Source organism: Dermacentor andersoni, chromosome 11, assembly GCF_023375885.2.
Source record: "Dermacentor andersoni chromosome 11, qqDerAnde1_hic_scaffold, whole genome shotgun sequence".
NCBI lineage: Eukaryota > Metazoa > Arthropoda > Arachnida > Ixodida > Ixodidae > Dermacentor > Dermacentor andersoni.
Genome location: NC_092824.1, coordinates 70,935,363 through 70,960,649, shown reverse-complemented (window position 1 = coordinate 70,960,649; position 25,287 = coordinate 70,935,363). Strand labels below are relative to the sequence as shown.

Here is a 25,287-nt window from a genome sequence, read left to right as displayed (position 1 = left end):
AGAACACTTGTGTACCCCTTGGCACGTTCATGTCGCCACGTTTTCAACTGGCTTACTTGTGCATTAATCCACTAAGGCTTTTAATCAATCGTTCGTGCACTCTGCAATTAAATCATGGTGATAGAGAGACAGGAAACTTTATTCAAAGTCCTGGTTTGGGTCAAGAGAGATGGGCGGCCGGGGTGTTAGCCCGACCGCAGCCTCCCTTCCTCAGCTGGCGGCCGGACCTTGAGTCTTGGCGGCGTGGTCGGATAGCCGGACTAGTCAGATTTCATTCTTCAGGCATTCGCCGAGCAGCATGTTAGACCTTGGTTACTTATTCCATCATATTATCTATCAGCTCACCTCACTGGTGCTGAGTGTGAAACATGTTTTACGGCTATGGCGTCATCACTCCCAAGGATAGCAAGCTAACTTCAATGTCCACGGCTTGGCAAGCGTTCTTCATTCGTAGCGTAGGACATGGATAAACACAGAAACATGACAGACGCGTTTCGCATGTCCAGGAGCAGTAATATTAGTCCAAGCACGGGCCACGTAGCCATTCACGAAGCCTAAGCCACATCGAAGGACAGTTCTGGGAGAAGCCATGCAACTGAAGCTTTTTAGGTGAACCATCCCGGGTTTTGTTGTTGATTGTGGCTGCTGCTGTGTTTCCGAATCGGTGCGTGCTTCACACCGCTTTGCATGCATGGGCAGAGCAGTTTCCGTCACGCCACAGGCACAAGGATGAACCGAGAAAAAAAGAAGTCAACCTTACACCTGTCATTGGAGTCTTATACTTCACCCTGTACACATCTGTCCTTACACAATGCCGACATGTGCACTGGATGGGCATAATTTTCTTCCCCTTTACTTATCCTTAACCACGAGTAGGCACAACATTGTAGACTGCTTCCGATGAAGATTTGCTAACACCTAAAAAAAAAACTTGAGCGAAGATAACTTCTATGGACATCGCCGCGTACGAGCGTGCGCGGCTTAAGATACTTTCAACTTTTAAGTTACAGCTGTGCGAAGGGACCTTGCTTAAATTTTTAATATAGTAAATTTAGCGGCAGGGGATGAATTTCAATAAAGCGCCCCTATTTGAGGCACACAACGTTGGAAAAAAAGAAAACTTAATTTGAGTTCACGTACTTCAGAGAACGCGTGCTTTGTCTGAAAGGTAAGCTCTTCATGGAAAAACAAATCATTCGACAGAGTTGTAAGGCGCCATTAAGGTAGTAACAACAAAGTTTACTGGAAGAACAACGTTATCTAGAGGTGTATTTTGTTATTTTTGCTTCCTTGCCATGAATCAATGTGAATATAGAGCACCTTGCTATACGACTCGTGTATCCTCATCCTCTGAGCGAATTTCAAAAGCTGTCTCACCAAAGAGGGCATTTACTGAGGCAATCGTTTAGTTCTTACCGCAAAATGGCGTCATTGAACAATGCGCCCTAAATGTACCTGTGGATTCGCTTCTTGAGGCTGCCGTACAGAATTACCGCGTGTAGTCAACTTCGATGCTCTATCAGCTCTAGTTGCCGCAAGAAATTCCTTCCCTTGTCCGCTATAGGCATGCACGTATTTTGAATTTTTCCTTCCTACGGCAGCTGCATCTGTCAAGCATTAAACTTATACCGCTACATACCGTTCAGAAATGTGGTCCCGTCTGCACGGTTCAGACACCAAGATTTTCTCTTTCCGTTCAAGATTGTTCCTCTGATCGTATGGAGAGATTATGATTGTCTAGTAGAATAATCTGGGGACGCAAACAGATGAGAGACGAGCATTCTTTGCGCATGACTTTTGCAATTCACGCAGCACTGTCTCGTGGATGAGGATACAAATTGACGGCAGGCCCTGTCGCACTAGAAGAAGGAAATTCTGGCAGCCATAACCCATATTACTTTCTGAAGCGAAAACGGTGACCACTGTAACGGGGTGCCAGCTGGTCACATGTGCAGCAGGAACTACACAGCGGTTGTTGTATATGAATTATTTTATTAAATTGGAGTAACGTCGCTTGTCGGTTCGGAGCACCTATCGTTTACGTTCGGTAAATATTTTTCCTTCCAGGGCGGCAAGAAGGGTCTGTGCTGTCTGAGCCGCATGACTGCAAGTGGCCTCGATGCGCTAACGCTTATGTTCCTTGAACATGGTTGGGTGGAAAAGAATTTTGGGATGAGGCATTTTCGCAAAAACCGTCCTGTAGCATTACGTGAAGGCTCTATGTACAACCCAAAACATACTGAAGCGAGCAGGAGCGATCCTTTGCTAACAGAGAGCACTCACTTCACTTATACGTGCCTTGGATGTCTAAAGTCAGTCGTCGCTCGAATAGTTACACGCCCAGGGATAAAGCCAATGTTGACTTCACATATGTTGTCTTCAAATTTACCGGCGTAATTTGGCCTAAAATATAGGGGAAAAGACTTTCTAAAAACGTCGTATTGGCTTTGGCTCATTCTATGTATCCATTATTTGCGCCACGACTGCCAATATCTCCCTGGGAAGCCTTAGCACTTCTCCTCATAGAATGAAACATTATTAAACACACGTTAGTGCCTGCAGTTTTTGGCTGGGCTAGGGCTTTAGTGAAATTTGGTTTGATGATTCGGTGTCAATTCAGCACGGGTCACTGAGGCGCTTCTTTTAGTGTTCGAATATTAGCAATTTATCGTCGACGCATAGTGGCGCACTCTCTCGTCTCTTTTTTTTTTCAGATGGGTTTTACGATTTCATTCGAGTTGCCAAATGCCCGACGTTTCACTGGTTCTATAATCCTTGGCACAGAGTGCGCATGCGTGATCATTCAGCAACGTTCTGTCTCAGAAAGGCTCTAGTGCTCCGGAGCGTCGTCACCAGGGATGGCCGAAAAAAGAAGCGGTGGACACACGCCTCGCGCGCTTGCCTTCTTCGAAGAAGCAACCCCGGGTACAAGCTGTGAAGGCGGCGAGGGAGCCTCAGGCACTTGCGACGATTACCCTGCGTGAGTATTCCCGCTTGTGAAAATTTATTAGGATATTGTCAGCCGCAGAAACAACCTCTAATACAGCTATACATTTATTTCTACATTGAAGTGGGCGTTGTCGAGGACGACTTAGGTTCAGCGTGGCTGCGGCTGTTTATGACCACGGTGAAGAGAAGTGCCTCCTGTTTTTCGATCACAGTATCCATATATATATTGTTACACCCACTTGGCGTCTGTTCTGTTTGAGTTACGATAGGGGACCAGACATTTCGAAGTGAATTTGCTGTGTTTCCACGTAGTACAACACGTGCCATTATCTTAGGAATGGATTTCTTGCGTGAGGGGTGGGAAACTTTGGATTGTGGAAGTGGCTCGATTTCTCTTCGCCGCGACGTGCGAACTTCAATGACAGATGACACCAGTGATGGCGCCGACGTTCTCTCCGTGTCGCAAGATGTGTGTTTGCCCCCTCAGACGACAATGTTTGTACCTGTCAATACTTCTCGCCCTCGTACAGGTTGTTGTTGTGGTTTAGCCGAACCTGATTATAACAATGCGCTCAAAAAAAATGTGATAGTCCCTCGCACCCTCGTTGTCACCATTGGTGGTTGTGCTTGTTTGTGGACAGTGAACGTTTCAACCCAATCTATAACATTGCCGCTAGGACTTAAACTGGCAAGTTTTGCCGAACAAGCCATTGTCAGCGTCGGACTCGTCGTAATGTAAACTGTGGAAAAGAAATCCCACCCCGATTCCAACCCTGATAATTCTGCTGACTTTAAGCGCATGATTAACAAGTAACTGTCTTCTAGTGAGCAGTGTCTGCTTGAAGCAGCGCTCGCTCGCTACGCCACAGTGTTTGATTTTGCTCAAGTCCAACGAGCGTCCCATACACCACCGGCGTCTCGTATGCAACACCACTTGCCTGCAGGGCAAGCGACGCCAATTCGTCAGAAGCCCTGTCGCGTTTCACCTTCAGAGAGAAAAGTCCGCCTTCAGAGAGAAAAGTCATTGCCGAGCAGGTCGAAGAAATGTTACAGAAAGGAATGATCCAGGAATCATGTAGTCCTTGGGCTGCTCTTGCGATCCTAGTAAAGAAGAAAGACAACTCATGGATATTCTGTGCGGACTATCGCCGCCTAAACACTGTCACAACAAAGACGTGTACCCCCTACCACGAATAGATGGTGCCGTCGACTGTCTCTACTCCGCGTCGTACTTCTCTTCTGTTGATTTACGTTCAGGATATTGGCAAATTCCCATGCACCCTTTAGACAAGAAGACAGCCTTCGTCACACCTGACGATCTCTTTGAGTTCAACATTATGCCCTTTGGTTTATGCAAAGCTCCAGTGGCATTCGAGCGATTTATGAATACCGTGCTCCGTGGACTCAAAAGAGAAATTTGCATGTGCTATTTAGACGTCATTATCTACGGCCGGACATTTCACGAGAACAATCAGTGCCTGTGGGTCGTTCTTGACTGTAACTAGCAATCTGGCCTTATTTTAAACTCGAAGAAATGTCATTTCGGTGAGCGTCAAGCTCTCGTACTATGCTTTCTCGTCGACAAAGACGGTATACGACCAGACCCTGAAAAGACAGCAGCGGTTCGCGACTTCCAACAGCCACACACGTTGAAAGATCTGCGAAGCTTTTTGGTCCTTTGCTCATATTTCCGGCGCTTTATCAAAAATTTCGCACAGCTTCCCTCTCCTCTCACGTCACTTCTTCGCAAAGACACTCCATACTTGTAGAGTGCTGACTGCGAGTCGGCGTTTCAACAGCTGAAATTTTTGTTGGGTTCTGGACCGGTTCTGCGGCATTTTGAAGCGGAGGTGTCAACTAAGCTGCATACTGACGCCAGCGGTGTGGGTGTTGGCGCTGTGCTTCTTCAGCTCTGCGGTGGCCGTGAGCATTTGATTGCCTACGCTAGTCAGGCACTTACAAAAGCGGAGACAAACTACACCATTACTGAACTTGAGTGTCTAGCAGTGGTCTTCGCCATTCAGAAGTTCCGTCCGTATCTACATGGCCGCGCATTCACGATAGTGAGTGACCATCATTCACTCAGTTGGCTCGTTGGGCTGCGTGACCCGTCAGGCCGGTTGGCCCGCTGGGCTTTGCGCCTTCAAGAGTACAGCTTTACCTTTAACTACAAGAGCGGACGCTGTCACACGGATGCTGACTGCCTATCCTGTCCTGACTAAAGCAGAGAAAGATGTAGGGTGCGTGCACGTGATCTCGGGGTACTACGGCATCGCACACTTGTAGCAGTAGCCTATTGGCTGGGATGTTGAGCTGCTTAGTTCGGCATCACGGGTAATAATTCAGGCGCAGTGGCAGTTCACCAGTCATTGTGAAACGCAAGAAGGCTCTGTAACTTGGATTTATGTGCGCATTACCGAAACCCAGGTGGTGAAATTAAATTCCGTGATCCGTCCAAGTGTTCGTCGTAGCGAGATCAGGCTTTTGAAACGTGAAACGCAAGGATATAAGTAAATGAAACGGTACGTCAAACTTCCATTGGCAGTCGAGTGAGCACACTCCACGCAAGAGATGCGTGACCAAGTGAGAACGCTACTGAACTTTTTGCTGTTACTTGTTTTTCAGGAAATATAAAAGGTGTGCTTGAAGAAAAACGTCATATATCTTTGGAGTGGACGCTGTGTTCATTTTTACGGCATGTTAGGGTAAATCGGAAAGCACTGCCGGGACGCCGCGACGGCCACGTCATTTTGGCGCGACTGCGAACGGCCGCGTCGGCAGAGCGTGCGAACGTAATCGTGAAATGGCGAGAACAGTTGCCGACTTCAAATCTTAAGATGCGTGGTCGCACGCTGGCATAGATGTTGCGGACGTGGCTGGGCGACTGATTCGGCCGACTGGCAAGGCCTTTGTACGAGAGTTAGCATAATGAAGCCAAACCTAACATAACCTTGCGTTACCCAAAGCATAATTTTAAGCTCTCGTCCACCAGTTCCGCACGCTACTCATGGTGCGGCCATCCTGTCACAATGTGTATGACTAGCGCTTTCCAGCTATACGCACGTAGTCTAAAATGGGCGCCTTCGAGGGGATGGCCCTACATAATTATATCGTAATATTGCAACTTAGCATCTTTCTAACTTTGTTTTAGCATCATTCGTTTTCTTATATTTCATGCGCCATGCCATGATTCAAGAAATTATGCAATTTAAGAGTGCGCCGTTCACCTATGCCAGCCAGAAAGTTATACTTTTGATAAAATGATGCATTGCAGCTTTTACCTTAATTAACAAAGAAGCACTTCTTTTGTTCCAAATTCTGTTTGGCAAAAACACTCTTCAGGTATATTCTGCCATAACTAGGAGCACCGAACCAAAGCCAATATGTATGTCTCATTCCAGATATATTGACGAGTACATCGATGACGCGTTGAAGGCGTTGAACCGCCAGACCGATGCCACGAACGTCAATGGTACGTACGGAATGTCCTTTAACCATCGATGCCACTCGCGGACATGCTTAACAAAGCCCAGAGGAGGCAGCATTGCCATCGATCATGACGGCGGTGTATTTAATGGCCATACCAACACCATACTAGCGTCACCATGTCGGTTGCTGCTTGTGCAGTCATCGTGATATTCAAGCAAATGAATTGAGTGCTAATAGAGGCAACATGCGCGTATTCCACGTACCTCAAGTTTAGAATGGATTCATTTTCAACGCGATGAATTCCTTCGTAAAGGCAATGAACGCTTCTCGATAGATCTTGCATGTCGTGTTGAAATGGGGTCAGAGTAACGAGCTTACCAATGCGTAGCAAGCCAACCGCATGTTTTATTCTTCACGCTAAATGCTTGCTAGAAGTTTTTGTCATTGAAGGGCCTCTTACCGGGTGCCATTGCAAATTTACATTATACGCTGAAAATTCCCTATGCGCCGTCAAAGGAATGTTTCGGTAGTACAATTATTCAAGTGCATTCGTTATGGGAGAGGATAGGGGACATCGAGCTGTCGTGCTACTGTGCCGTCAGCAGGTTAGTGTTACTGTTTCCAGACAGTCTACCTCTCTGCCTCGAATGGCGTTGCTTCCTTGCCTTCTCCGCAAAGGGCCTGCGTCATGTTAACGTGACCAGCCCCTGCTCTATTATTTATTGTGATACGTTTTTGTCGTACGACACATATGTTTGTGGGCATTCCGTCATCGGATGATCAACCAAATTCCCGTGCAGTGGTCAGTGTCGTTGTAAACAGTTCGCATTACACAGATACATTTGTTAGCGGGACCTTGACCGGCTCTCTCAAAGCGCGGCTCCTTCCAGACGAAAAAAATAATTGTGGTTTTACGTGCCAAAACCCCTTCTGATTATGAGGCGCGCCGTAGTGGAGGACTCCGAAAATTTTGACCATTTGGGTTCTTTTAACGTGAGCCTACATCTAAGTACAAGCGTGTTTTCGCGTTTCGCCCCCATCAGAATGCGGCCGCCGTGGCCGGGATTCGATCCCGCGACCTCGTGCTCACCACCTTCCAGATGAAGTGCCCGTGGCCTCCTGTTGAAAATTGCAACTGTTTCCTGCCACGCAGCCGCTTATACGTTTCACACGCGGTTGCCACCACTTAATGTACGAGGCGTGCTCGTGTATTTACAACAGCCACACCTTCTGAGAGGACCTTTAAGACAGCTATCTGCCCACCTTACGAAAAACCAGCCACACCTTATTAGTATTCTGGAAAACACGTGGTCATTATGTTTGCCGGAGTGTGGCGAGATTGCTGCTGTTACTTTATCCAACGATACTGCCCTGTCAACTTGTAATTCTGCAAGTCTTTCCCTTCTTAGATGCCGGCAACACGACCCTCAAATATGTGCATTGGGTGGTCTATATTATTCAGTGTGAAAGGTCTCGAAGGGGTGCAGTGGATCACAGCAATTTTTGTTTATAATTATTTGATAAACGTGCACTGCTAACAGTAAATGCATTCTTAGGAACTACAGCTACAGACGTAGGTAAATATATGCGTGGGAGAGCCAGGCTCTTGAAGAATAGTTCACTGTCGGTTTAAGCTTGCATTTATCTTATCATGACCTTATTTTCCAGGCTATTCAAGCTTGAATGGAGTTATTACGCTTGTTCTGTCAACTTTTTCTTCGTCCAGGACCCGATCAGGCTATCTTCTGCTAACAATGAATCGGTGATATGCAGAACCTGTAGGTGCACTTTCGCACACAACCCGTTGACATACGTAAGTTAGTTGATATCGCGGTACAATAGTAATGAAAGTGTCAACATGAGGGTTGGTGACATCATTCGGCAGTCATCCGTTCGCTGCACTACCCATGCTTTCGAAACAATTTTCTTTTATGCGTTGCATATTGCAATCACTCAGTTCAGCCCTTGGGCGCGGCCGGGCAGCCACCAGTGACCTTTAGCGCAACCACGTGACGTGACGTCACGACAGCCGGAGGAAAAGCTGGGCCCCAACTCGCGCGGTCGCGCGCGGCCGCAGCCACCACCTGACTCCCTTTCCTCCCGCTAGGGGCGCTCCGCCGGGTTTGACGTCACGGAGGAAACGTTGCGCCCCAACTCGGGCGGTCGCGCGCGGCCGCAGCCACCACCTGACTCCATGGGTGCCAAGAACACCGTTGTAGCCGGTGCTGGAGCTGCGTTTGTACATTCTGCATTAGCTTCACCGGCATCCACCTATATAGCCGCTACAGCACTTCTCGCCTCACTACTGGTACTTGTACACAGAATGACCAAGAATTAAAATAGCTAAACCAAGTATTACCGAGTAAATCCAAGTATAACCAAGTATTGCCGAGAAAATCCAGTGCCGCCAAGCAATACCTCGCCCTCAAAAAAAGACCGCGCAATATGCAACGCATTCTTGGCTTAACCAAGCCAAGCCTGGCCATTTTTTTAATAGGAAGCTTCGCCTCGGGGGACATTTGGGATTTTCATGCTCAACATGTAAAATGCCCAAATGCTTTGAGTAACAGCTCGTAGACTGACATGAACGATGTTCGTTGCATTTGAGAATGCTCTAGTGACTGCAGTAGTATGCCAAAATTCCCGGAAATTGGCAAGTTCCCCGAAACTTGAAACACAACCTATGCAGTTTAGTAACTCTAATTCTAAAACAAGTATAGCAGTCCTGTGAACCGCAAGATATAGAGTATCTAAAGCGGCCGAGTTTGATTTATGAATTTAGAATTTACAGAAGTGACAAATGTTTCCGGGCAGTTTTCAAGTCCTAGCTATAACTGTGGTAAAGTTCAGACGGCTGCGTATTATTTTTCTCAATTTACGGGTACTAGTCAATGTACTTTCCAGAATTATGATATCGTTTTTATTGCTCAATTACACAGTTGCAAGCTTGATAATATTCTTTCACAAATTTTGGCGCATTCAATACTTTTTATAAAGACACTCACCATCTCAACAAAAGGTTAGTTTATGGCAGGTGCAAGATTCCATCATATTTTTTCACATTCGGTAGCCTGCATCAAATCTGGTGCAAGCGTGACCGAGAGAAATATCTCTGCTCTCACGTACTTAGAAGCCTCCGCGCTGAAATTTCCTTTTGCGCGTTGCTAACTAAGCAGCTTTGCAAAAACGACAACGCGTCCTTTATGGTAAAGGCAAGTTTGGCGTGTACGAAATCCCGCTTATAGATTGTAATGTAGGTTTTTTTTACGACCTTAATGAAGCATGGAAAACACCTCTTGCTTGAAGTTGGGAACATTGGTTTGGCCTTCGTAGCGCGCTAAAAGAATACGACCTGTAGTCTTTCGCTTAGCAAATGGTCGTGTTCTAATCTGCTGTATTGTTTGCAACGTATTTATTTTTAGAAAAATAAACATTCCATTAATTTCAACGTGATTGTCTCTTACGTCAATGTAAATCTTTTTCGTGCACTGAGCTCCGATTTCCAGAGTTCCGGAAAGAAAAAGCGCACTGCACACGCCAACACAGCAGCCAGCCTTCCTTATCCCTAAAGCCCAACTAAAACATTTTGCAAGCCACCATTTATTTTTCATGCTCTTTGAATAACCTCTGCACAGCGACGAGTAAACGCCTCTGCTGTTTTTTTTTTTGGGCGGTGCAGATGCCACTGACAGCGGAAGCACCAACTACGCACCTGTGGTGTCCACCACTAGTGCCTATCACGCCTGGCCCAGAACGAGCCACGCTGACATCGACAAACTATCGTCCACTACGAAAGACACCGCGAGGTGAGCTAACATTCCGAAATATTTCTTGACATAAAGCAACCCAGCCATTGGGCGAACTGCGATAGCGACCGGGTCTCTCACTCCCGATTTTATGCCACATAGAAAATAGAAAATAGATAATTACTGTAAAAGCAAAAGAGAACGTCTACTTCAAAGACGCGGGCAGAGGTTTCAAAGACGCGGGCAGAGGTTTCAAAGACGCGGGCAGAGGTTTCAAAGACGCGGGCAGAGGTTTCAAAGACGCGGGCAGAGGTTTCAAAGACGCGGGCAGAGGTTTCAAAGACGCGGGCAGAGAAGACGCGGGAAGAGGTTTCAAAGACGCGGGCAGAGAAGACGCGGGCAGAGGTTTCAAAGACGCGGGCAGAGAAGACGCGGGCAGAGGTTTCAAAGACGCGGGCAGAGAAGACGCGGGCAGAGAAGACGCGGGCAGAGAAGACGCGGGCAGAGGTTTCAAAGACGCGGGCAGAGGTTTCAAAGACGCGGGCAGAGGTTTCAAAGACGCGGGCAGAGAAGACGCGGGAAGACGTTTCAAAGACGCGGGCAGAGAAGACGCGGGAAGACGTTTCAAAGACGCGGGCAGAGAAGACGCGGGAAGACGTTTCAAAGACGCGGGCAGAGAAGACGCGGGCAGAGGTTTCAAAGACGCGGGCAGAGGTTTCAAAGACGCGGGCAGAGAAGACGCGGGAAGAGGTTTCAAAGACGCGGGACGCGTGAAAATATTTCAAAAAGACGCATGAATACGCTTCAAGGATGCATGAATACGCTTCAAGGATGCATGAATACGCTTCAAGGATGCATGAATACGCTTCAAGGATGCATGAATACGCTTCAAGGACTCATGAATACGCTTCAAGGACTCATGAATACGCTTCAAGGACGCATGAATACGCTTCAAGGACGCATGAATACGCTTCAAGGACGCATGAATACGCTTCAAGGACGCATGAATACGCTTCAAGGACGCATGAATACGCTTCAAGGACGCATGAATACGCTTCAAGGACGCATGAATACGCTTCAAGGACGCAAGAAGACGCGTCGCATTTCTCCATACCACAGGGCATGCTGATGCGGTGTATAAAGGGACAGTGCCGCAGCAGCCTTGCCCGCGAAGAATGTGGCCAATGTTGGGCAACTAGGCCCTTCGGCGGGTTCAGCCCAGCGTTGCTCCGCCATCCAAGAAAACCTCAACTTCTAGGTTTGTGACATTTCAAGATACTGTCACTCAAAGCGAGGCGTTGCCAAACCAACACTTCCAAGAATTGTGCTGAACACGATTACTAGTCGAACGGCACCACCCTTTCCCTTCGAGCCGTTTAATCCCCAGTAACCCTGCGTCATATGGAACCAAAAGGACTCTGTAAACTAAGTTAGCTGTCTTTCTTACATTAGACAGGCAGCACAAATGTATTCTGCAATATGTACACACTAATGTTGCAGAGGAATGTAAGGAGACTTCTACACAATATATACGCTGTCAATCAGCCTATTTAGAAACTGAGTGCAAAAGTGCTGCGAACCGCTGTGGTTGCGTAGTGGCAATGGTGTTTGGCTGCTAAGCACAAGATCGCGGGATTAAATTCCTACCACGGCAGCTGCATATTGATGGGGGCGAAATGAGAACACACCCATGTGCTCAGATTTAGGTGCACATTAAGGAGCCCCTGGTAGACCAAATTATTCCCGAGTTCCCCACTACGGCGTGCCTCATAATCAAATCGTGGCTTTGGCACGTAAAACCCCAGAATTAATCAATTCTTAAAAGCTATGTGTGTTCAGGAAACAAACGTAATTCGCGAAACAGTTTCAGAGCCTTATGTAAACTTCTGGAAACCCACATAGTATTTCGTGATGAAAATGCACATAGCCCCCTTTGGGGAGATCCTCGCTGTAATTTTGTATCTTGTGGATGCCTTTTTATTGATAACGAGCCGAAATCCTTCAGCTTGAGATAAAGCGTTCTCCTCGAAAGACATCAGCATAGCATCATACACATTCATGCCCTGCCTAGAGTGGAACGTCTTAAATAACTCGTGAAAAGCCTGCTCCGGCAACTGATGAGACTATGTACGCAATAATAAAACACATTCACGCTGATACGCATATTTCTCTCGCCAGTTTTGGACACAATGTGGGCAACAATATAAATTTCCCTAGCACTGAAAGAGGCTATTTATGTCTCCATCTTGAAACAGGCCTAGGATACATCTTCTATGGCAAGTTAGTGGTGGATGGCATCATGGAGCTGCTCGGTTAATCTATTACAAAAGATGATCAATCGTGGGCTATTACTTTCTTGAACGAGACAAACTACTTGACGTTTATGAACGATGCTTTAAAGACAGTCGATCTGCAACTGACCACCTCGTGCGGATTGTGTCTTACATACGTAAACCTTTTGCTTAAAACCAGTGATTTCTGTCATTCTTTCTTGATATCAAAAACGCTTGACGGCCCACCTTTCCTTACGGAAGTTTGCGACATCTCTCGGAAGTGGGCATTCGAGGCAACATGCTTAATGTAGTAGAAAGTTATTTATGGAACCTAACGTATCATATTAGTGCTGGCAATATTCCGTGCAGGTCATTCATTCATCGAGAATACTGGGTTACCAGGGTGTGGGCGACTTATTTGTATCATTGTTGTTGTGAAAAATGAATTTAGCCCGTTCATTTATTCCACAACGTATGCTTTAATCCATTTATGTTGATGACTTGCCAATTCTATTTAACTCGCGTGACCTTGCATTCTACGAAAGACAAGTTGAAAATGGCTTGACCAAAGCGTCGACATCAGCACAGAATTGATTTAAGCCACATTTCTTGAGAAGCCCCTCTTTCCTTTTTTCAAGAAATAGAGGCGTCGTTCCGGTCTCCCATATTGAGGTGCATGAGCAACACTTACCTGTGAATAGAGAGCACTAAATTTTAAGGCAGCATTTTAGGCACGAAGTTAACCTTTCGTCCTGACAGTAAAAATTCGTCCTGACAGGACGAATTTTTCTTCACCTGTGAGGCTTTTCTTTCGAGGAACCCGTATGGGTTTCCTTTGTAGCAACTGCTACGAACAGGTGGATGTTTGATTTTCCCTTAATTACTTCTCTCCACCTTGCGGGTTTCCGCAGAACTATTACGTCAAACTCTTGCCTTTGCTTCGTGTTGTCGACAAATTCGGCTTCGCCCTACCATCTGCTAGCCGCCTGGTTAGCTCAAATGGTAGAGCGGCTGCCCCGGAAAGGCGGTGGTCCCGGGTTCGAGTCCCGGACCAGGACGAATTTTTCTTCAACTGTGAGGCTTTTCTTTCGAGGAACCCGTATGGGTTTCCTTTGTAGCAACTGCTACGAACAGGTGGATGTTTGGTTTTTCCCTAAGTTTCTTCTCTCCACCTTGCGGGTTTCCGCAGAACTATTACGGCAGGTTTACCTTTATTCTACGCCTGAGAAAGAGATAGGGTAAGTGGTAGGCATTGAGGTTACCCAACAATGAGCCCGGTAGGCTACCCTGCACTTGCGGAAGGGAAAAAGTGGGGGGGGGGGGGTCAAGAATAAGAGGAGAGGAAATCTATTGTGGATACCGCCGATGCAGTAAGAGTTCTGTGCTCTATAGTCACTCAGTGCCTAAGTACCTTGAAAAGAAATGCCAAAAGAAACAATGAACATTCTTAAAATTCTGTCGCAAAGAACGTGGGGTATAGTGGCAAGAACTTCCTCAAACATTTACAAATGCATAATTGAAATACGCCTAGATTACGGGGCCAAAAAGTATCAATCGGCTACTTATAGTGATTCGATGATGTGGATCCTGTCCATCACCTAGGCATCCGGCTGACCCGTTGTAAGGGCTCTGAGTGAGACAGAAACATTGGAACCAGCTCAATTACCGAACAGAGCTTTGGTTTCTCGGAACTTGCTTATAACACAAGATAATTTCAACTTTTTGTCACAGCTGTAAGTATCTCATACCAATAATTTTTTTTAATTTGCAGCTGTGCTCACGACGCCTGGCCTTGCCAGCGGAACTCGCAGCACAGGCCGATAGCCGACCAGACGTACAGCCTCGACGGTACGTAGGTGATGGTCATTCGCCTTTGCAACAAATACTGGAGAGATTCCCTATGTCTACTGTGGCAGTTGTGCATTTATAGCGCATGAAGACGCGCTTCACTAAAGCCGCCAAGTCGATTTCCGCAGGAGGCGCCTTATCACTCTCCTTAGTAGGCAATTTCTGCAGATGCGTGCAAATTCATACAGAACCAATGTTTGAATGCATTTATTCTCACATCAGTGAAGTGCAAAGGCATGCTCCCAGGTAATCGGGGCAGAAGCCCAGCCTGTACATTTTACGCAGTCATCAATTCAGCAGCAATTAAAATCGGCGCTTCACCACTGATCTCAATTTTTATTTGTCAAGCAGAATCTGTGTTCATCGTGCTGCCACCATAATTTTTCTCTGAAACCCGTTGAACTTTGTTGACAAAGATGTTGCGTAGATACCAACCATGGTTGCTTAGTGGCCTTGCCATTGCGCGACTAAGCACAGCGTCAATGGGTAAAGTGGTGGTTGCGGTGGCTGCATTTCGATAGCGGCAAAATACAAAAAGACCTGTGTACAGTACATTGGGCGCACGTTGACGAGCCCCAGGCGACCAAATGTTTCCTCAGATTTCGGCCCATAATATCCCAGAATTGCCGTTTAATGATGTTTTGACACGAATGCAGAGTAAGGTGTGCACTTAGGGTGGTGTTTCAGATGGCTATACCGGAGGAGCAGAACGGTACTACACGGAAGAATCGCTCAAGTGCAGCATGCTACAAGCAACCAACGTATCCCACTACGGCTGACTGCGAAAATTACGGCATATGATTTGAGGCTACCCACGAAAATTTATATTGAAACTCTAGGTTCTAACAAGCCGAGCAACAACGGCATATACAATATTATAATTTATATGAAAATGTCGCGAAATGGTATTCAAAATAGTGCGCAAGTTACTTAAGCTCTGAGACCATTAATCTACCCAAACTAACCCAAGTAAAGACTTCTGAAACAACCTCTAACCCTATGCCCATATTAACAAGAACAGTACTCAGCGGCCTCTTATAAGTGTACCACTACCTCGACATTGTAGCGCTTTAGTATCAAGAAAGTCGACGACATGAAGACACCACTGCTTCCCAAACCATATACGTTCTCTTTTTTTGTAAGGTGATTAGCACTATTAGCTTACTTCAAGCATTTTTCGTTCTCCCAGTACCTGTGCAACCTCCTTCACTGATCTGACTGATATTAGATGCGATTTTAATGGTGCTACTCATACAAGTACAAACGTTCGAAAATGAATTTGCCCTAAATATTCCCGTATGCAACAACACTATAGTTCATTAAAATTCAGAGATCCTAAAACTGAAATCTTTAGTACCGGAGGTTGGCAATGCGAAGACGCGATTAGCGTTCTTACTAGACACTCCCCTCCCTTTCAATTGTAAATGAACGTGTATTCAGTTTTGCGGTCTGTCCCTACATTGGCTTAATGCTAACTGCCCTATCATCGTTGGTCGTCATGAGGAAGTTTTCACCGTAATTATTGCTACTAAATCTCGCGCTTTCCTTTTTTTAATTTCACGCAATTCCTGGGAAGTTAAGAAAGATGTGTCCCTAGCTAGAACATTGGCATACCTAACTACACTGTCCCCACTTGTAACGTACATTTATGCTCTGTTGCACAGTTAGGTGTCATTGCCTCGCAAATTTTCACTTCTTCATTGCTTTCCAAGCTAATATGAGGACTGCAACACAACTCTGAAATATGCTCATTGACTAATCTTTTAAATGCAAAGCATTTTTTGGTCAAACTTTGCTACTCTGTCTGTCTCTGTCTGTCTCTGTCTGTCTCTGTCTGTCTCTGTCTGTCTCTGTCTGTCTCTGTCTGTCTCTGTCTGTCTGTCTGTCTAACGCCTTGAAGGTCTCACGGCAGTTTCGTTAACTAAAATACGCACAGTATGAAAGAGTCTATGACGAACATAAATAATCGGTCTTGACATGAATATCATGGCATGCGTCTAACGTAAGTCATCACACAGCCGCCTATGTCTTAGTGCTCTCATGGTCGTTTCGTTAACTTGGTAGGCACACAAATTGGCATAATATGACTAGAACGTATCAGCAATGATCAATGATAGGGCATAATTAGATATCATGACACGAATGTCATGTAGGTCATGAAACAGCCTCCATCTTGGTGCTCTCATGGTCGTTTCGTTCACTTGGTATCTACAAGAATTGGCATAGTATGTCAAGACTGTATCACGAACAGAAATGACAGGTCATGACAGGAAATTCATGATTTGCGCGTCATGTACGTCATGAAACAGCCGCCTACGTCTTGGTATGTACCAAAATTGGCATAGTATAAGAGTGTATGACGAAAATAAAAACTCGCTGCCCTTCCATTCTGTGAAGAAGGATGACCAAGGAGGCTGTGTATGTGGGCTCCTTAATGGCGAACTGCACAGCTGCAGCGGGTTGACGTATGGAGAGTCTTTAACGCCTGCTTAACCTCCGCTGCGGGTCTTGGGGATTTTGTTTTTCCGTGCGGACACGATCCTGGGGGAACTAGCGCTTAAGAGCTCTCCTGTAATTGATTGGTCATGTCATGGGTGCCATTCATGACATGCTTGTCATGTAGGTCATCAAACCTCCGCCTACATCTTAGCGCTCTCACAGTCGCTTCATCAGCTTCGTAGGCTACGCGCACACTGCTTCGCATAACATCGACTCGCACAGGGCATGGGATCTGCCAGATTTTAATGTTGTCGTATAGTCTATCGGTGGCCTACACAGGGATGTAGGGAATGACAGCCGCCTGAAGCATGAAATACACGTAGCCCCGCAGGGGCGCCTGCGTCAGCAGGCGTTTGGTGTGTTGCGACACCGCGTATCCGAGCAACGAGGCTTGGCCCCTCCCGCCTTCTCCTTTCTATCTCTTCATCTTTTTCTACAACACACGCACACGCAGTGACGCACACACACACACACGCACAAAGGTATGCACGCACACACACACGCACACACACGCACACACACGCACACACGCATAAAATACATGCAGCTCCAGTTTTTGGCAACCTACAGCAGACGTTGAGAAAAACTACGGAGCCGATATCCAGGAAATCAAGACGAGAATTGGAGGTGAATAGGGCTAGGACAAAACGAGAACAAATGGGCATCATTGGGAGATCAAAACGAGATCATCCGAGGAACCAGTCAAAATTACGAAAATGCACTCTCCTTCCTTCAACTCCCTGTACAGAACTACAATACATAGGCTAGTTACTGCGCGAAGAAGTTAAAAATATATTTCTTCCGATTCCAACGGTAGCGAGCAGAAGGAGTCCCAGGTGAAAGGGGTACAAATGTCAGTCTCGAACCACTAGGCGCTATGGGAGGCCGCCCTTCTCAGCCAGGACCTCACCGATCAATTTTGGGGCGTCTGGCACGCCGAGGATACCAGCCGTGTCAAACGCCTCGGGCCGTCACCTAGATTGGGGTGGTTATAGCTCCACTCCGAAAAATTCGCCGAACATTTTGAATAAAGTTTTCAATCACTCACTTCAATTTCTTACTCTTGCCTGCTTACAACATCACTCAAGCTGCAATTTCTTGTACGCAGAAGTTTAATTGGTCAGTTCGAATAGCGACATTGAAAACAGAAATACAGCACCCCATACAATTAATTCATTTTCGGCGCTGAGATATGGTTACCTGTGTTTTCAACGGCAGAAGCCCGTGAGTTACACAGCGCGGATTCTGCGCCACCTCCAAAATATGGCACGACGCTGCGTGGCCAGGCCGGCACCGTCGGGCGAGCCTCGCATGGTTATGAGGGTTAAAATGGTCGTGAGTAAACGTCGTAATTACTTCAACCAGTCTTCCTTTCAGTAAGGCATTCCATACTTGCATATACGTGAGGTTCCAGAAGCATGGGCAATTTTTTTTCGTAATGAGCTCATAAAAATACATCGCTTGTAGCCAGTATTTCCTTAAGAACTTTATCTAGAGGAGTCCTCAAGTGTGATTCGAATACCGGCTTCTGAAATGAGAGTACGTCGTTGACAGACACATGTACGAATCATAGCAGGTCAAAAACTTCGGCAGAGGTTGCGCAGGTTTCGAAGGAAAATTGGTAGTACCTTGTCTGCAATACGTCCTCTCATTTTCCTTTGTCTTCGTCTACAACGGGCTATGTCTGCTGATTGTAATAGATGAAAAAGAGCAAGAACATTGTGAAGCATCTGATGCGCATAATATTCGATGATGCAGCATATATATTGGGTCAAGGTTAGCGCGCTGAAGAAACGGACATGTTCATTTTCGCTTCCAACAATGTCTTGTTCTGCCCGAGGTATGTAACGGAGCGTAATAATCTTCCGAAGAGGTCAAGATTGCAGAATCTTGCGTGGTCAGCTCCCTTATTTCCACGAAGTCTTGCATGCATTCAATACCGAGTTTCATAAAGAAAAGTGCGCCGCATATGCAAGCACTGCAATAGGATTCCTCTACCACTAAATGCTTTTGGCTCGACGATAAAAAAATTCATTTCGTATGAATTGGCCTTGCAGAGCTGGGAATGAACACTTTTTATGTGCTTTGATAACATGCAGGTGTCTATTCCAGCGGTAGCCCTAGTCACCTGCACCTGGGGCCCACAAGCAGCATCGATCACAAAAAGCCGAGCACAAGCCGCGCTGGAATGGTGGAGGCATCAGCAAGCTTACAATACGGAGCCAGGTAAGGCGACATTAAGAAAAGTTTCATTGCAACTCGAAGACTACAGGGAATGCTTACTGGAGTTCAACTGTGCCTGCCCCCTCTAAATGTTCAAGGGGAGCATAGGGTTTCCTACAGTATACTTGAGGGTACTCTGACACATCAATCGTTGAGCCATCATCGGAATGATGCGAAGTACATAGATTTGTCTGATTATTCACACGTTGTTGCGGAGCCGTTTATTAAGCTTTGTCTGCCTTCATTATCGTAAATTTCAGAGCGAACTATGTACTTCGAAGTGAGGAAGACTGTGCAAATACGTACAATGTGTACTAATGTAAACGACTGAGCTTGTCGAGGTAGCCAAAGCGAAATGCGCCAAGCGTCTCAAGGCACTGGCTTGCCCGCAATAACTATATAAAGGCGTTTCACATTGCTTGTTGATACATGCGTCCATCGCGTAATAGTTTAAATATTGAACCCATGTGCATAGAGGTGCTGTGTTCGAATCCTGCCGTCGGACAATCTTAATATTATTTATTCAATTATTCATTACGCAGGACAATGTTGAAAATAACCAGTTTACAAAGTCACTATGACGTTCGAAGCCAGGAGGGGGAAGTTAGGGCAAATCCATGTACCTACCACAATTCCCATGCTCCCGTAAAAACTAGCGCCAGAGTTATTGGTTACTGTCCGCCATGAACAATCGCGAAATGACAGGCGTCAGTGTTTCGTTGGGCGAGCTTTGAGTTCATAGGCCGAACATATTCCACAATGTCTCGACAGTTTCAGGGGACCAATTAATGGCTTATGTTAGGTTCTGGGTTACTTGCTGCTTGCGTGGAGTATTACCTGGCTTCACTTTTTTTAACGTCATTGTGTGCACATTGCGTCAGTTCTCTTACCGCATTCAAAGTGTGTTGTTGGGAACTCGGATATACATAACTCAGTCTATACCCTCGGGCCCGCATCCAAGTGTATTCAGTCTATACATAAGAGCGCCTGCTTGGGCGACTCTTGGCACACCCATAAGTTCAGTATATTGACTTTTTTACCCGAAGGCAAATCACAGTATGCGCTTAAGAAACAGCGTGATCTTGCAAAACAGAAGCTATGCAGGTTCCGACTATATTACTTAGAAGAGACACTGGCGCTGCACTGTTTTGTTGAATGCATTGTAATGCGTGATGGGGTCACTTTGGATTGGCATCGTTCTCGCAGAGCCAGGACAGTTTCAAAGCGCGCCTGGCAAGCGAAGCAAAATGACAGTTAAGATATTTTCCTAAATCAGTACGTGACTAGCTGCTTTTTCTGTATTGCTGTATACGCAAAAATATTACTCATCAGGAGGGCATGTACTTTTATGTCCAAGTATGTGAAACCACACAGTGTCAGCAGGTCGCTCAAGTTCGGGAACAGAGATTTCCGTAAGCATTGCAACAGTTTGTCAGCGTAAGCTATGTAATGTAGGTGGGAAAACTTTATCGAAAGATCTACTGCCGGTGAATAAAAACATTTTACGAATGTTTCATTTGAAGAAATCTATATCAAGGCAGCCATAAACATGTTTCAGGTTATGCAACGTTCTAGATAACGCCGTGGACCTCAATAATATCCCGACATTCCATAGGCATCACGATGTCCGACAGAAAACTCGCATACACGGTGTCCTTCTAGGTAATATTGCGAGAAAATGTATGATAGGAACTATCGAGGCCTGCTCGTAATTATCACCAAGACCCTTATGTCCCAAGTATGACGACACATCTGTAGCCCAGGCAGAATTCTGGAAGTCCCTTGAACATCTGCAAGTAGGAGGGTGACCAAGAGGCGGCGAACAGAGAAATCCTTGTTACACACTGGTTTCCCGCTCATGCATTGTTGTAGGTGGCCTGATCAGTGCTTCGGAAATCACTTGTAATAGAGAGTGGCGTCAAGGAACGTTCACTTTGGGACAAGCACCTGTAGCCTTCTTCGCAAGTTCTGCTCATAAAGGCATCGCTGTGACCGCCAGTATTTGTGGTCGTTAGGTTAGGTATTAGGCGTGTTTTCGCACTAATGTAACATTAAGTGTTCCATTAATGCGCGAGTCGTTATTCAAATATACAATGTCTGTAATACCATGATATCGACTTTATTTATTTATCTTATACCTTGGTATAGATGTAATCGCTAGGCCCTTTGTCTTGCCAAATAACTTTTTTGTTCAAATTGATCTCGTAACTGGCAGCATATTGTATCAGATCAATAAATGCGTGTACCCTATTGTTGCAGGGTGCGAACGTTTCAAGGGGACTTGTGCTCATGAGTTGCATCAACTTGCCGAAATGTTGGCCTCGGAAACAACCTTTGTTACGCCACTGTTAATCACCTCAGGCCTTATTGTTCATTTGTTTGCTGTTCTAGAAATCCTCAGACCACGCGGGCTCACCAAAGCAACACGCAGTACTACCCGACTGCAGGCACATCCACCATCCAGGGTACGTGTGGGAAGGTTTTTAGATGTTGGTCTACCACGCCTCGTCTTGCTGGTGATTGAGGAAGCTGATGTCTCGTATCGCACACGATACATTTAAACAGTATCCCCGCTTGCTCTCAGATGCACGGGTCTGCGCATGTAAATCTGAGCACAATATTCTAAATTGAACTGTCGTTCCATGAAATTAGGTTCCCCTGTGACAAGATCAGACTATTCGCTGCGTTGATCAAGCTGCACGCACGTGTGCGATTCTGTTCTAATCGATAGGATAGTTTGTAGATTATACTTGAGCAATTCCTGATGCCCATTTACCAGACTTATGGTAACTATATGTGCATTTATAATGTTTAGCGTTCCCAATTAAAGAGGCGGAGTGCAACATGCGCTATAAGACGCTACCTGGCCATGTGACATAGATTTTTCGCAACTACGACAGAGGTTGTCCAGGTTTGCGCTTCAACATATCATGTCCACGTCGCGACGAATGAAATCAGTGGTAACGCACCTCAAGCCTTCCAGTAGTAGCAATGCTTGTTTTTGGAGCTCTTTATTAAAGTGCGTAATCGCATGATCAGTTCAACTCGGCTGCGCATCTAGTTGTTACCTTAGACTTGAAGAAAAAAAATCCTACAATATAGTCCTAATAATTGGAGGGAATGTAGAAACACCAGACGCAGACGAAGACAGCTGTGCATTATTGTATAACAATTTCGACAATTTCTTCTACAGATAAAAAAGGCTTTAAAAACCTGAGGCTACGCTGGATCCATCCTCGACATGACCACGTGTCCGAAGCTAAGCTCCATTTCTTGAAGGAATGAATTGTGCACACACGTACACCATAGATGTACGGGAAAACTATGCGGGTTTCTGAGAATGAAAGCTTTGCAGTTGACAAAACAAATGTTTTTTAACCGCATGGCGGATGAGGACAAATCTTTCTTGGCCTGGCGGATGACAATTTTCTCTTTCATGAACCTTTGCTTGCATTTCGAGATAAACACATAGGCAAAAGATGGAGAGCTTATGTTCGGGTTCACCTAAGCCAAAGCCGTTGATCTTACAAAAAGCTTTCCCATTTAGTGAGATAAACTAAAGATAAGCAGCCAATACGAGTCCAATAAATTACTATAGAACCATGCGGCTTTCTTGTGGTTAAATTTTTCAATAACAGCAGAACACCCGTATGTAGCCATTGGTCTACACATGCACGTTCAATCTTATTGTGTGATAAGCCAAAGCGATGGTTAACGCCTAGTAGCCTATCGAGAAGATAATGCTTTATCCAAACACCAGAAGGGAGCAAACAAAGATCAGGCTTTGTAAGATCAACCATGCTCTAGACTTGGCATCAAAGACCAAGGAACAAAACAATGAAGAACTCCCAATACGCGTACTTGTCTTTTTCGTAGCGCCACGTTGGGCCTTCCAGCTTTTGTTGCTTGCATTTAGAGAAGCATTCCAGACGGAAGCACTGCTGTTAGGATTTATTAGCATCAAGACTATTACGAAAACTTATTGGTCCCCTCGCGTTCCTAGCAGGGAATGTGACACAGTGTGGATCCAACACCTCTGATTTCAGGGTATACACACAACAGAGAAACCGGAAGCACCAGTTTCGCACTTCCAGTCTACAGCAACAGCGGCGGTGGCAAATACGCAGTGGCCAGTACAAGCGACGCGGGCACGGAGGAAGCATCGGGCATTCTGGGAATTGATGCCAGGTAAGCCAAACTTCTTTAGGAATTCCTTTCAATAGATCAACTAATTTAGACGTCATGGAACGCCGTATATGGCACAGCTATGCTTGAATTGACGAACTTCTGCGATGGATTGAAGTTCTGATGCCTGAAGCTCCAAGCATCAGTTCTTCTTTTCACAATATGGTGCTGGCTTTAACAGGAAGCTTTATCTGGGGATCTGCTACCTAGGGCGTAAATGCGAGAAAATGAATTGTCTTGCTCCGCAACCACCGCAACAACATTGGTACACCTTGTGTCGTATTAAAAGATATCATAATATTGAAATTAAGGGAATTTCATTTTCGATTTAAGGAAATTGAAACTCAAGTATGGAAATTACAACTTAATTAGGCTTCAAAAATATAACGATGATTTAAACTGCCCTAATATCACATTTAAAGTGCCCAATATTGATGTATTACACAGCACTCAAAAATAAACTATTTTATGAGTAGATACTTAAGAAATGCTCGCATGAATGCCAACTATTTTACGCGTCTATTTTACGATTGGTAATTTCAGAATTTTTTCTAGTTCGAAACCAAAACCAAAATTAATATTCAGTCAATTCTTAGAATTTAACTGCATCATTCAAACGCAATATATTTCAACGGAAATCACACGGAAGATAATAAAGAACACTGTTCCTTTGCCTTGACGGGTTCTCATTATTCATTTGCCCACGAGGTTCTAACCTTATAAGGACATAAGCCAGTCTAGAGGTCGGCAAAGCTGACATGATTTACAATGTAAACCAGAAGAGTTGAGCAGGACCATACCATTCAATTAACCATGTGAACAACAATAGTAATAAATATAGGTATAAAATAGCCCATTACCCACACAATAGCAAACAATGTTCACCTAAAGCTTAGCGCAAATATTTCTTAAGAGCAAGAGACAGTAAAGCATACATTCACAGGGTGCGCGTGAACCTGCTCCCGAGCAACGCGCCTGTGCGCCTTAAGGATTCTGCAAGAAAACGTCTCCCTTTGAAAGGGCACTGATCCTCATGAGTTCCGCCCCCATGTCGAAACGTTGGCTTCCGCTAAAATCGTCAGCTACCTTAGTTTACCATTGCAGGCCGCACTGTTCATGTGCGTATCTTTCTTGCATTTTAGAATTCCTGACGCCACCGACGCTGAGCCATGGAGTACGCAGTACTACGCAGCTCGTGGCACAACTACAGTCTCCGGTAGGTGTGGGGAGACTTTCAGCCGCTGGTATACAACGCCTAACCTTGCACGTGACTCAGCACTCTGTCTGCAGTCGTATACGACACATTTCTAGAGCATCGCCGCTGGCTCACGGGTGCGCGGTTCTGCACCTGTCAATCTGTGCTCTACATTCTGCATAGTTTCTAATACAAGAAATGTAACTGTTGCCTCGTGAACTTAGGCTCACAGTTGAGATGATCCGATGTGGGAATCGCTATGGCAATAACGCTACTCGTGTCTGTAGGGTACTGTACTCCTGCTAGGACAGTACTAGTAAGCCAGTAATTGAGAGTAAGCAGGGATTCCCAGTTTGCTATCGTGCCGACGTCGCTAAAAAACAGCAGCAAGGCTCCTTCACCTTTGCCATTAGAAGAAACGTTTTTTTTCTAGGGGCTGCTTATTGTTGATTGAACTGTTTAACTGCATGATGAATTAAACTGTGCTGCACCTCTTGTCCTTACCTAGTACTGCCCAGTAGTGCTACATGTAGTCTCAATATAGTCTGAAATATTACCGAAAGTGGACGCGGAGGAGCCCGAGGCAATCTTCTATCCTCCTCGTCCTATGTTCCTTTATATGCTTTATGTGACTTTAGTCGAACAAATGAATGAATGAACGAAATTGCATGCCCCCAAGCACTCTGAAATTTGTCTTCCGGGTCCTTAACAACATCGGAGTGCTGCAACGCTAGAAATCCATGAAGAGCGCTTTGTACAGTTGTAGCTCGGAACACATAATCAGTCCCCATGTTTTCCATCCATTGCTTTTAAACCTGAAGGTCCACTAGACTCAAGATTGACGAGTTTTTGACCCACGAAATCCAACTTGGGCGAAAAGGAACAACTCAGGGGGCGGTGATCTCCCCGACGCTGTTCAACATCTCCCTGATGAACCTGT

At 45.6% G+C, this 25,287-nt stretch overlaps 1 protein-coding gene across 1 annotated transcript in view; it reads left to right on the top strand.

The window, feature by feature from the left end:
- Positions 1-2,764: 2,764 nt before the first annotated feature.
- Positions 2,765-25,287, top strand: part of LOC129381531 (uncharacterized) — a 204,494-nt gene continuing 181,971 nt past the window's right edge. Inside the window, exons 1-8 of the mRNA XM_072285548.1 lie at positions 2,765-2,980; positions 6,351-6,421; positions 10,058-10,184; positions 14,169-14,245; positions 18,844-18,970; positions 21,359-21,432; positions 23,014-23,155; positions 24,295-24,368. Of these exons, the coding sequence (XP_072141649.1) occupies positions 2,859-2,980; positions 6,351-6,421; positions 10,058-10,184; positions 14,169-14,245; positions 18,844-18,970; positions 21,359-21,432; positions 23,014-23,155; positions 24,295-24,368 (814 nt within the window). The 5' untranslated portion in view covers positions 2,765-2,858. The remainder of the gene's footprint in view (positions 2,981-6,350; positions 6,422-10,057; positions 10,185-14,168; positions 14,246-18,843; positions 18,971-21,358; positions 21,433-23,013; positions 23,156-24,294; positions 24,369-25,287) is intronic.